Source organism: Pholis gunnellus, assembly GCF_910591455.1.
Source record: "Pholis gunnellus genome assembly, chromosome: 5".
In the NCBI taxonomy this organism is placed as follows: Eukaryota; Metazoa; Chordata; class Actinopteri; order Perciformes; family Pholidae; genus Pholis; species Pholis gunnellus.
The window spans coordinates 12502257-12516201 of NC_136531.1; the positions used below are offsets into that span (position 1 = coordinate 12502257).

Consider the following 13945-nt stretch of genomic DNA (forward strand, 5'->3'; position numbering starts at 1 on the left):
GTTTGCTTGACTGAGTGCTACTTGGAGGACAGACATGAATACATGCAGCAAACTCTTGTTTCTGTTTCCAAAGTTTCTGTTCCATGTTTATTGTTTCGTTTCTGCATTTATCTGCTGGAAATGACATGCAAGTTGCTATAAAAGTTGATTATGCATGCTTAATTATATGAGACTATGGGAACTGAGCAAACACAAGTACCACAAGGTTCCCCACCATTTAAGGGTACAAAGCTGTTGTTTAGAGGTGTAATGAAATGACACAACACCTGCCATAAAGGGAAGTTGAAAGTAATAACATTACATTAGTAATAACATTACCAATTAAAAAAAAAAGAGAAAGCTGAGAGTCAGGAGTGACAAACTCTGTTTGTAGGCAAATGAAATGAGTTCAGTGTGCAGAAACATTACTGCATTATGTATGTGAGGAACAGGTGAATATTTTATAAGCCACCGTCACACCCGCACCATACATGCACGCATACACAAAGCACATACAAGCACATACAAGCACACATGTAGAGCAAACGCACAACCACTGAGGGAATCAATGCAAGAAAAAGACACATTCATTGGCCTGGAAAAGTTTGTTTCCTTTTTTTTTTGTTTGCTGTGAGAACTACAATTGTTTTTATACGGCCCAGTGTGTGCAGGATGCAGGAAGTCACTGGGTAAATATCCAGTGTTCATTTCACACACTTTTCCTCTGTCTTTATGTGCTGACCATAGAAATGTGGAGAGATACCATCTCTGTGGCTAATTTCCACACAGTGGAGCCTGTTGTTGGAGGCTGTCCAACAATAAAAAGTAATTTACCAGTGTATGGGGAGACGGTATGACTGAGCGCTGATGGGAAAAGCCTCAAATTGCAGGAAGCACTTATGATGTTGGGAAATCATGTTTCTTGGATAAGCAATAACCTGTGACGCAGGTTCTTTTATCACTTCCACACTCTGGTGCGTGATGAGGTCTTGTTGCTGTATGAGGTGTGATCACCCACTATATCTGTGTTATTAGGGGTACTATATTGATATGTATAAAGCAGCAGTAGAAACATGTCAGTTCAATGTGAAACAGGTCCATTTAGTGGCTAGTTTTGAGCTTTTATAGACTCACATGTTCTTCATCTGCAGAAAGGAATTTGCACAGTTGTCACTGAAATGTCAATGTTTCCATTTCCTGAGCACCTAAAGAGTTTCTGCTCAAGCATGATCTCAGGAACCTTAGCTTCAGTTTAAATAAGCGTTTTTGCTTTTGTATACATTTTGCCATATCATATACTGGTCAATCAATATTGTAAAAATAAAATCGAATCATACAATTGTTACCCTATTTCTATTACCACCCGTCCCAACTTGAGAAATTAAAAACGGAACTAAACATGAATCAAACATTTATGGGCTTGTTCTTTTCCCCCTTATTATTATGTCATTCGATCCGACATCTTTAAAGAGGTTTACTCTCTGTTTGCATGTCTACAGCAGCATTGCGAGCTCTATCTCATCAATGAAGTCTTGTTTGTGTACTAAATGTAAGCACCACTGAAAAGGCCTGAGCTGAGCTTCCATTGCTAAGCTGCTGAGGAAGCAGTATGGCTCACCTTAATGGTGAAGTCACTGTTTGGTCAATACACTCTCTGACACAGACACACACACATACACTTAGCCGGCTCATGTTACAGCGCCTGACTCAGCGCATACAATAGACCATATGGGATGGGGCAGAACGGGGTTAATGGTTGGAAGCTATTCATCAGTTGAATCACAGCATTAGCGCTACTTTCAAGAAGAACATTATTATTTCATACACTGCCTGTGCTGAGAACACTATAGGATGACATATTTTAGAATGTGTTGAAATAGAGATTTTAAAATGTGGAAAAAGTGCGAAGAAAAAGCAGGTATTTGAGATGAATTTAATCTTTATTCTGATAAGCTACAATGAACATACCTGCAGATATTTTACAATATAGGGCAAATAAAAGCATATACCTTGAAAACCTCCCAGTGTCCAAAATGCAGTATACTTTAAAGACACTGATTTAGTTCTGTTTCAAAATGTATAAAAAAGAAGCTTTTGAGGATGTGGTTTTCATAAGAAGCAAACAGTGGTTGAGTTGGGTCGATAAACTCACACACGTGTCCAAGCCTGCCTGCTCATGATAGAAACCAGCAAGATCAGAATCATAATTATTCTAGTGAAAGAATTACAGTAAAATAAAAATAAAAACAATCCCATTCAGGGAGTCAGATCTCGCTGCTGCATGCTGAGGCGGCCTCCAGCAGAATGTGTTTTCCCGTCTTTCTATCCAATGACAAAGGGCTTCCAGGAACGGTTAGTTCTTTAAGTACTGCAGAAATCACTTAGGTGTGACTCACTACCAGCCATCGAGCTGTCTTCCTCTGGAATCCTGCATTTTATGAAGGCAGAGAGCAGTGTGCAGCGAGAGCTTTCACATCAATAACCTCTAACTGCTTAGTGGCTTGATTCTTGCCTGGTCAATGCTAGATTGGAAAGAAACGGGAGGGGATGAGGCACTAATCTATACATCTTGTAGATTGTGGATACACTCATGGGGAATCAGATTTGTGCCAGGTCAGTCTACCTCCATGCTGGTCATAAACATGGTATTTTAACTTCAATGATCAACTTGTACATCTGAAGGAAAAAAAAAAAAAAATTCTGATATTTGACAATAGGTTTAATTGTTTTAAATGTCTTTCTTCCTTTGTACACTGAGCTGACATTTAAAATATGTTGGAAAATATATGTTTGAGAAACCTGCAACAACACAGCTATTAATTGCAGATTATATTTGGAGGGCATTTGGTTGAGTTGTAACAATACAAATACATTTCATCTACATATATAAACTCAGTTTCACACATTTTCACCCAGTGTCCCAGAGGTTACCAACTATTTTATTTAGGTTTCATCTTTTTTTAAATCAGATCGGAATTAGGTCATGAGAAGTAGAACTCCCAAAAAGTGACGTGGAATCAAAGTGGCAACATCATTTACTCTCCTTAAGTGGATTCAGAGAATTCTAAACTTGTTATTTTTGGTATGAGGCTGAAATGTCATTTTGTTCTCATTATGTTTTGAAGGGCATGACATTTAAATGGCTTCACAATGGAGATATCATGAATTTAACAGGATTTGCTGCCCTCAGGTGGTTAATGTCAGACCCCACAGCTTTATTGTATAACAGTCTTTCTCAAGGGATGTTTGTTGTCTGTGATGAACTGGTACCTGTGTCACAAGATGAAGGACCACTAACTCATGTAGCCCATTGACCAGGTATGATGAACCATTAGCACACTGTCTGCTTTACGGTTTGATATTCTAAAACACACTTTTTGCAAAAAACTATGCATGGTTATCTACATGAGACATTCAAAACTAAAAGCTGTTGTGTGTGTTTTTTTTTAACGGCTGACAGTGAAATACCACTCTCAATTATCAATCACCTGCACCTGTGAAAACACCTGCAACCAATTAGATCACTTAGATCAGAGCTTGAACACTAGAAAAGGGATTCAGGTTTGCTCTTTGGTGTGCACAATATACTGTATCTTTATATATACTGTATATATATATACACTATTATTACGTTTTGGGGATTTTAATGTGTAGGGTCGTGGTTTCACAGTTGCAAAAAACGGTAAATCTAAAACTGAATATATGTATGTTTCAATTCACTAGCTGCCCCCTGCTGACTAGAAGTGTGTGATGCACAATATAATTATTGCCCATACATGCACCGTTATCTCAATAGACTACAATAGACCCGTGGCTAAAGGAGACACTCCATGTGACACATGGAGGGTTTCATAGACGTGGACAAAAGAGCAAACATACAACTTTCTGTTTTAATGTATTTGAGTATAAAATTTGAAAAGTAATAAAACAACTTGAACACCCTTTGACAAAACACAGTTAGTCGTTCATTTAAAAAATGTACACGGAACCATTCAAACTATAGCTAACACTAACTATGTAACAAAGATAGCCAAACATGTTAAACCATGTCAAATCGTTCATATTATTTAAACTGGAAAAAAAAGAGAGAAAACTCAGTAATATGGGAAAAAGACAAAATAAAGCAAACCCATCTTATTAGTAACAAAACACACCCAAATAAGCGTTTACAGCAGTGTCAAACTTGAAATTTACAATCGCTCTAACTCAAAAAGATAAAAATGAAATACAACCCAATGCATCTCTTGTTGAAACTCTGTGTGGCGTCAGTATAAAAAGCATTGTTATCTTAACGATGTCCCTGGAGTGAAATGCTAGAAAGCGCTGAGGATGTCTTTTTAGTGGTTATGGCGTCTTTCCGGCGCTCGGTCAAGCAGAAGTCCCTCCACGTGCCTGCAAGAAATAAAAAAGATATATATGTTCACTCACTTTCAGAACCACAAAACGCACAGCATGAGAATCACACACAACTTCATCTTATTTACCTGCTCTGAATGGGACATTAACCCAGTGAACTGTGTATTTCTATTAACATTTCCAAGAATATTCTGTATTTGCTTTCTAGCTGAACTAAAACAGCTTCAATACATCAATACTGTTGAAAAGACAACAAAGACTCACCATGGACTTCATCTCCCGTCCATCTCCATCACCAGGCTTGTACCAGCCCGCTTTCTTACTGTTCTCAACATATTCCTGGGGAGGGAAACACAGAGTTATAGAACGGTTATTCTACTCACACTTTATATAAAAGACTATGGTTCTCGTTTATTGTTAAGAATAAAAGTGTTACGGTAGAGAATCAGAAAGCATTGACGCAAAAATGGACCTTCGAGTTAATAAACCAGAAATACCCTTTTTTCTATGAGTTACCAAATATTCATATATGAATTTGCACAAAATGTTCCCCATGGTCACTGTGAATGAGTCACTGGGAGTTCTGGATTAGAAATGTGACAGTTTCTCATACAACATAAATGATCATGGTGCCTGAAGCAGGTGAAAATGTGAGGACTGCATAACAAAGTAGAAGAAAATGGCAGCCGCAAACAAACCTCTGGGTCAAAATAAATCAATAAACTCGTAGTAAATCCCTCACCGAGCACAGTCAGCGATACAAGGCTACCATTCCCAATCCCAGAGTTATTAGATCAGAAAATATTATGGTCTATAGTCTATGCTTCTTAAACTCACTGGAGAAGAAAAATGCCCTCTGAAGCAATACGATATACTGTATATAATGTGTTACATCATTAGTTGTCAGCCGCTGAATCCCCCTTACACACTATTCTCTCACCATTAAGGCCTTGTCCATGTAGTACTCGTGTCCCGGGCTGCCGTCATTGTACTTTGTGTCCACAGCGAAGCAGAGGAAGAGAACGTCGACCACATTCTCAAAGACCGAAAGGAAGCAGTGTGCCACCAGGAAGGCAAACAGACAGACAATGAGGAGAGGCAGGACCCACACAGTGTAGTCCCTCTGGTAGTTCAGAGCCAGCACGCCGGCGAAAGCCGTACAGGAGACTACAAGCACCTGAGAGAAAATATAAGACGAGTTCAAAACATCACGGTCAATTTGGTTCGAGGGAGTATCTCACATGACACATTTCTTTTAGTGGACAACGCAGCAGTGCGGTACCTTTCCCAAGAAGAGGACAAAGTCGCCCACGGTGTTGATGGCGGCCACTCGGAGGGCATTCTCCACCAGGATCAGGAAAGCGTCACGGGCAGAGGTGCAGAAACTGGTGCTGTTGATGGCTGTCGCAGTGTAAGCATTCTGTAATGATGCGATACGGACATGTACACTGTAAATACTTGAAAACCTTATTTCCACTGTACAGAACACTAGATTTCCTTCCTCCACCGATCTGAAAATACTTACTTGATTTAAGTACGTGAGGCACTTCTCCAGACACCACAGACAGCAGACACAAGCTTTCAGCATGCAACGAGCACAAGCGTTTTCCTTTGACAAAATGAAGAACAGACTTGATTAAAATGTATTTATTAAAAGTACTGACAGCTTTCATGAGGCCATCATGGGAAGTTGTTTTTTTGAGTTTGTAGCATTTTGCCTAATTTCTGGGCTCACCTTTCCTTTGAGCTGGCTGTGGATATACGTCAGGATGAGACGAGGGATCTTCACAAGCGTGATGATGAAGGAGCCTTTGGCCAGAGTGCCAAGATGGTAGCGGATGGTACGTGCCATGGAGGAGAGGATGGGAGTTGCTGGCAACTTGGACTTATTCCTTAAATTAATGAGAGAGAGAGAGAGAGAGAGAGAGAAGCCATATGTGTAATTATACAGCCTAAAATAAACATGACAGCAAAGACAACATTAAGTCTTCCATCTGGTAAAATACAAATGACATCCTGTTACTTCTTTCGCACCTTGTGAAGTAGTAGGTGACCACAGCTCCGGCGATGGTCATCTGCTGGAAGGCAAGTATAAACTCGTTGATCCAGATGAGACCCACAGCGTGATACCACACCAGGTACTGGAGAGGCCCCTGCATTTCATATTCAACAACACCCGTAGAGTTGTTTTTTACTGGCGTCCCTGTGAAGGAACACGAGTGTGAGTTTGTGTTTTACTGCTCAGTCAGAGTCGTTTTTACAACAAGGGCTAAAATGTTTGCTGGATATCTTTGAGCATCCTTCCCGGAAACAAGTGCAACAACGTGTACCTGTCTGACCTCTATTTGTAATGTATGACTGACTATATCTTTTATCTGCTGTTCTCCATAAACTCAAAACTTTGAACACAATACCCAAATTACCATATAGAGTATTTGTACTCTATGGATGTTTTTTTTAAATAATTACATTGTGCAACATCTCCTCAATGCACAGCAACTAATATTTCGCAAAGACATGCCTTCGGAAAGCTTCACTGTACAATATATGTTAATGCTAATGCATTGTGAAGAGATTTCACTGCTATTGAAATTGAATCAATGATATCATTACCTATGATATTACCTTTTTGAATACTTACCTAATACACAGAAACATAGTAAACATAAAGTAAGAAAATGTGATGTTTGTGCTGGCCTTCCGTTTTGAATAAGACTTTTCTGAATTAAAAATCAACGGTAGAAAAAGAGAAGTGGGAGATGAAGAGAGACGTTGTTCTTTTGCTCCATCCTCCCACATCAGGAGACTAGCACAAGATTCCAAATGTGGGAGTTTATTCATGCCACGAAAACCAAGACAAAGTGTCACAAGTACCAAACTTAGTATTCTACTTGTTTGGGAAATGGTACCACTGACACATCTGATGCTAGAAACGTGTCTGTGTGCCGCATTGACAATACAAGCTATTCTGAAGCAGCATTCTGAATAGTGAATGCCGTTTTTGGACACATCCACATAAATGAACGACTAGTATTGGAGCTCCCCAGCAGCCTCAGTCCTCACCTGAAGTCCCGAGAGAGAGGAGCACAGTGATCCAGTAGATCCAGAAGAGCATGAGGCAGAGGAAGGTCCAGAAAGGCTGCAGGGCCAGCAGGGGAAGGTGAATGAACACTTTACCAGCCACGTGGAACAGGGAGATGGTGAGAGCCACGCGCTTCCTCATGAAGAACATCACAAGCAGGAGAACCAACTGGAGGGTGACACACAGAAAGACGATCTCGTGAACTGAGCTGTAGCGTTTAGGAATTCAATTCAATTAGATTACCTTTCCGGTCAGGGAGAAGCACATACATTTAACCGTATTCAACAGGCTGTGTTTACTTGTGATATAGGAAACAGTCTCAGAAATGCATGCATTGCCTGTACACTCAAGGACTTACCGTGAAAATTGTAGCAACAATTGCATACACAAGCAGGGCCTTAACGTTGTCTGAGGCCACTTCTTTCCCAAACACCGATAAGGTATTATTACCAAGGGCTTTCCTGTGGTCCGCATAGAGCCACCAGAGGACGCCTGTCCCGCCTGCAAACAGATCAGAGTTCAAGTATAACCTGAATACAAAGACATCCTGTGCTGTTGCCTCGTATCAACTAGAACATGTACACGCTGCATCTGAAGGTTACCTATAGAGCCGATGATGACCAGGACCGTTATAATCCACACCAGCACTTTGGAGATGTAACGGATGACAACCATCATGATCATGGACAGAACTGAGAAAAAGAACACAGTGCACCATATAAGTACATAAAACACGACTAACAACAACGTTACAGCAAGCTACAGAAAAGTTGCTGATTTGATGGTATCTGTTTTGTTTTGATAAAATACTGCTTTATCTTAAAACACCAACGACACAGGGTTAACTACGCGATAAAATGAAGCCATGGGTTAGTAAATGAATGAGACAAAGCCCAGACATCCCATGTGTGGAAACACAAATGTTATGAATGGTGCAGCGTGGACATTCAACACAACCAAACCAGACAGATCAAATAATTGAGATGAAAAGAGATGAACTTGGGACCACTGCTGTCGTTTTTGCTGCACCAATGGGAGGAGTTCGAGCAGACCTCAAATGAACGCTGCCTGTGGGCTGAACGTCAGCGGATACAATGGCTCTCACCACTCAGACGTTTCCTGTTATGTTTATGACAAAAATAGCTTTGCTTCCGAAAGTGGCCTTCCTACTGAATCCTCATGAGCAATTAACGGTTGTGCAGTGGGAGCAGCAGAAAAATAAATAAATAATAATAATAATAACAGCAATTTGTCATTGGATTAAAAACCATTCACTATATGTCTAAAATAATTCCAGATGTGTTATACCGAAAGCCAGCAAACAAAGGCCCATTATGATCTCCTTGCTGGCCATCACCCCGGCGATGACCCGGCGCAGCACACTGTTGTCACCGACGAATGTAATGAAGGCCTGGGCGAACTCAGCATAGCAGCCGACATCCAGAGGAATACAGCGGTGTAACAGTGGGACAGACTTACTACAAACAAGACAAAGAACAAGAACACGGGTTAAACTGTTTCTTATGAATACACCTTGAAGCAGTGGAATACAGACTATATGTATCTATTTCTTTGGTCCTTTCTGGTCCTGGCATGTGTACATGTAAGGCTACAGTGCATAGTGGTGGGACCTTTTGTTTTGGAATTAACCACTGAAATACATAAATCAACAAATACATAATGACTGACTGAATGGTAGACTGTCTGTATTCTTTCTGACGGTGATGTAATCTCTCTTCCCATCTCCCCACCCCCTCTTCAAGTCTCTTAACTAAAACCTAAAAGGATACACTGGATTACCTTGGAGGAACAGGGAGTTTGGGACATTTGGTGGATCTGTCTGAATGGCTTGTGTATCTTGTAGGAGTAATATCATAGGAGCAGAGATGAGATCCTGTCAACAGAAAAAAACAAAAATAAGATTAGATGTTAAGAATATTCAAAACGTGTCTGCAAGGAATTGTAATGGTATGCAATATATATATATATATATATATACACATCCCATATAAAGTTCAACATTTCTAATAAATGCATGTAAACATCAGTGAACTCTCACTTAATACCTTTACTCAAAATCATTTTCACTTTTCTCACCGTTATTCAGAGCAAACTGCTTCAAATCACTGAGCGTCTTCAGTTCAGCAGCAGGACATTTGGAGACACACAGGGCGATGGACTTGATCTTCCTGTTTATTAAGTCAAGGTTGCATGGGTCTAGAAAGAAAACATACCTGGTGGGAAGAAGAAGAAGAAGAAGAAGAAGAAGAAGAAAATAAATCTGATTAATTAAGTGGTTACATTTTCCCTTGAAGAAAATATCAGTACATTTGGTGTTTACTATGCCAGTGGGGACTGTTGTCTGGGCAGAAAATGAAAGATGGTGACATTTGCTACCCCGTCGCACAGATCCGTCTTTGTAGCAGAAACGCCTTGTTTTCAAAGCCTCCATGGGCAATCAGCCCATCAATAAAGCATGACCCATTGTTCCAGCAAACAGGCTGCATGCTGACGGAAAGCTACAGCCCAAAAGTGGGAATACAATCAAAGACATTTTCACATGAATTATGACAAGAGGAGAATTTGTGACAATTCTATGCGGGTGATAAGAAAAAAATACCACATTAAACCAGTCTTTGTTGTTGAGAAATGATTAAACTATGCTGTTCATTCAGATATGTGAGGAACCGCAGCTCATTTTATCACAACGCAACCATGAGTCAGTGTAACCTTCTGACAGATGAAGTCGCTCACACAGACCAAACATCAGACTGACCTGGACAGAGGATTGAGAATATGTCATTTTCAGGAGAATCCTGTTCCGTTATCTATTGCTTTTACCTTTTCTTTTCTACTGTTTTTCGGTCATGGTCTGGACAGCTCAATGGTATCAAGTGTGTAAGACCGAGTGGGAAGTAAACTGAAGTGTTCACAAATGCAGTAACCGGTTGTTTGTGGCAAATTAGATTAGGATTACATGATGCAATCCTTGCATGTAAACAAGTAATGCTGAACTCCTTCTTCTGTGCCACCAACACTCAACCACAGAGGGCAAAAGAGGTCTCAACTTTAAAGTACTGCATCTAGAACTAAATGTTCTGTCACTAATCCGGACAACAGAGCAAAAGGAAAATAGTGAAGGGACAGCACAGAAGGGATTGGATGCATCTTCAATCAAAGAAAAATAGAAATTGGATGTAGATAAACATCTAGGTCACATGTTAAGTCATCCGTAACCAATCGGACTAACTTGTTTTCCCTCATGTCCCGGCCACTGAGGGGTACTCCCTCGATCTTGGTGTTATTCTTGCCACAGGTGTTGCCGTAACTGTCATATCCAGAGATAAGCCTGGAGGCAGCTCCTGTGGCGATGGGATAGGCACAAATGCACACCTGCAGACGACACAGATTAGAAAAGACAATGTTAACTATCGGCCAGATGACGCAAAATAAAAATAGTAAACCTACAGTAACTAAAACGAATGCAGTCTAGTGTAACATTCCTGCAATAGATACCCTTCAGTTCTGATGTCATTTTAGAGGATGTAGATTGTAGTGCTGCTGAACTGATTTGCGTTACACTCACAGTTATTGCTTATTATCATATATTATGGGGTGGATAAACACCTCTCAGTGAAACACTATGTAATTCAGCAGCACCGGAGACGACGGCCTTTGAGAATTTAATCAACACTTCAATGAATCAGCCAAACCTGAGTTTATCACATGGCTCATGGCTGTTGTGCAAAGGTTAGCACTGACCTCCAATCTTTATTTCTAGCATCAATGGGTCAGTATATGAAAGCAAGTTATAGACAGACATGCATAAATACACAAAAAGGTCAGTTTGTAAATGTAATGCAGTCTTGCACCAGACTTGCAATAAGTCCTACCTCGGTGATGGTTATAATGTTCTGTTTTTGTTGTGACTGTTTTAGAGAGGTGTTGATTCAACTTTATCATCTTTTTGGAAGATGTACGTATTTGTTGGAGATGCTGAACTGTATTGCAAATGTACAATATCACCCTAACTGAAATAAATGGGGTTGACAAATTATTAAAAAGTACTTCTACAATGCAATACAACAGCTACACAAACTACAGTCTCCAAAATGACCAAGCAGTTAAATAAACACCCATCTAAAAAGTTAAAAAAACTAAATAATCTATATTTTTACCCTCATGAATAAAAGATGTATTGCACAACCTGTTGTATTACATTGCATTAGCTTCAGCTGAGTGCTCAAATTTAAGATTGCATCTCCGTGTAAACGCACGTTCCAACTGAAAACGTACCATCCCGATACAGAACAAGGTGAACACGATGAGCCATGGGATGTCCGTACAGCTGCGCTCTTCCAGCGGTTTCCAGTCCCGTTTGCTCTGCCAAGGCATAAATGATACACAGTGAAACGTGACAGATAATCCCGTTTGGTTGAGACGGCTGTGGTGCAGTAGCTTCGCTTTCCCTGCTCTTCTAACATCAGCGAACAAATCACTGAGTTGTTGCTGTAAAAACAAGCTGCCGCCACTGCTGAAGAAGTGACGCTGTCGCTACACGTTGACTAAAAAAAAAACAAAAAAAAAACTTCTGCTTACAGCGTTACAGAGTTTCAAGTTGTGCAGCAGGCATAACTTCCATCATATTGTAGCCAACTTAACTTACCTCGGTGCTGTTGCAACATCCCATTGTGAACAACTTCAGCTAACTTTAACGAAAACAAAACTTTAAAAGTGCCTTTTACTCGGTTCAACTTTTTTTTTTTTTAGCTCATTTCCCTTTTCTTTTTCCTTTTCCTTTTCTCTTTCTAACGAAGGACACACATATGCAGCTCTGTTAGCGACCTGTTCAACTCAACAATAAACGCCCATTTGGGAGACTCCCGCTGCAGGTAAATGCGGAAGAAGTCAAATGTAGTATGCTGCCTTCACGGACTATCAGAAATATCCGAATCATAATTTAAACATTACCACAATGGCCGAGATTAAACAATTAGCAGCTGCTGTTGTCATCAATGCTTTCATATGCTTTTTTGTTTTTGTTTGCCACTTGAGTAGTTCTGTGAAACATTGACAACCACACCACAAAGAAATATGAGCTTTGTTGAAAGAATATCTCAGCAATTGCGAATTGGATTCGCGGAAAACGGTAGATCTCCTCAGTTGCCTCATAAATAGCTTTTTATATGCATAAGATTGACATTTGTATGATAAATTAAAATAAATAGCAACTCGGGATACTATTAATGAATAATTTAGAAGGTTACAAGGTGCAGTGAATGCAGCATGGCTGTCTGTTGACTGGAGGCATGCAGCCCAGAGCCTTATATATAGAGAGTCGCGTCATCGGCTGTTCAAAATGCTTGATTGTCACGTGATTCACGTAGACTTCAGATAGTTCTAGGAGGTACTTTGCGGGCAATTTGAATGCGCAGATAATTATTGAAATCGGTACAAATAGAGAAACAGAACTGCAGAATTTAGCAAATTAGTAGTTCATAAGTGAATCCATTTATTATAATAATATAGAGCAGCAACACACACATCTTTGAAACATACATTTTGGATTAGTAAACTTGACAGCTAGTGCCTTGTTGAACCGAGGGACATTTAGTGGCATTTAGTGGTGAGGTTGCAGATTGCAAGCAACAAGATACCTTAAAAAAATTATAAATTCAAAACGTTATTTATAATTTTGATATAACTAAATATTGTTTCTAGATCAACAACAGTAAAGTTAGCAAAGTTACTATGTAAAGTTGTTAATATCTCACTGGAATAAAATAAATAAATAATAAATAAATAACATTCTTCAGTTAAGTTTATAAATGACAATAATCAAAAATAAAGCACACAGACGTCAGATAGTATGTCATTCCTCCTGTCCTCTGTCCTCCTGGCTGCTTTGTCTCAGCCAGCACAGAATTACTCACAGACAACTTTTGTTTTAGCTTGTTTGTAAAAAATAAAAATGCTTTTTACTGACGGTAACGAGCAAAGTCGTCATCAACGCGAATAATCTTCACTTCACCTGGTTCACTTCAGTGTCTTCACCGCAGCCTCTCTACCTCTGCTCTGTGCTGACTTAGTTCAGTGTATTTGCACTTGTGTGTGTTGGAGGAGCTCAGCCCAACACAGAGAAGGCCGATTAGATAAACTCAGCAGATGATAGATTACACCAAAACATTAAGGCGTTGCAACATGGTGGTCTCCATGGAAGTGGACTCACTCTGTAGATAGAAATGGCTTTTTCTAAGCTAACAAAAACATAACAATTCTTAGTTTCAGGTCATTAAACACGAATGAAAAGTATATGAATATACTCAGAAATATATTATTCTATTTCTGCCAATGCATCTCGCTAAATGTTACACACTGTTCCTTCATTGGACTATATGAATCTGTAACACTTAACTTTAAGTGTTATACATTTTAAAAATGTATAAATAATGATGTGCAAATAGATTGAGATTTACTATTTTTTATGTTTTACAGTCACTGTTCTATTAATTTAATGGCTGTATTTCA

General features: G+C 39.6%; 1 protein-coding gene across 1 annotated transcript; it reads right to left on the reverse strand.

Moving 5' to 3' along the window:
- Nucleotides 1–3850: 3850 nt before the first annotated feature.
- Nucleotides 3851–12278, reverse strand: slc44a1a (solute carrier family 44 member 1a). The gene is made up of 16 exons (XM_079159936.1): nt 12084–12278; nt 11714–11800; nt 10668–10810; nt 9515–9651; nt 9218–9311; nt 8726–8895; nt 8020–8109; nt 7776–7918; nt 7399–7585; nt 6370–6538; nt 6071–6227; nt 5861–5944; nt 5618–5755; nt 5276–5512; nt 4600–4674; nt 3851–4371 (listed from the first exon to the last, which is right to left on the reverse strand). The coding sequence occupies exons 1-16, from the start codon at nt 12105–12107 to the stop codon at nt 4348–4350; spliced, it is 1959 nt and encodes a 652-aa protein (XP_079016062.1). The 5' UTR covers nt 12108–12278; the 3' UTR covers nt 3851–4347.
- Between the last annotated feature and the right edge of the window lie 1667 nt (nt 12279–13945).

Coding starts and splice junctions, on each gene's coding strand:
- slc44a1a (XM_079159936.1), bottom strand. CDS start 12,107: ATGGGATGTTGCAACAGCACCGAG. Junction 9,652..10,667: donor CGGGACATGAGGGAAAACAA/GTTAGTCCGATT, acceptor TCTTCCCACCAG/GTATGTTTTCTTTCTAGACC. Junction 8,896..9,217: donor AAACTCCCTGTTCCTCCAAG/GTAATCCAGTGT, acceptor TCTTGTTTGTAG/TAAGTCTGTCCCACTGTTAC.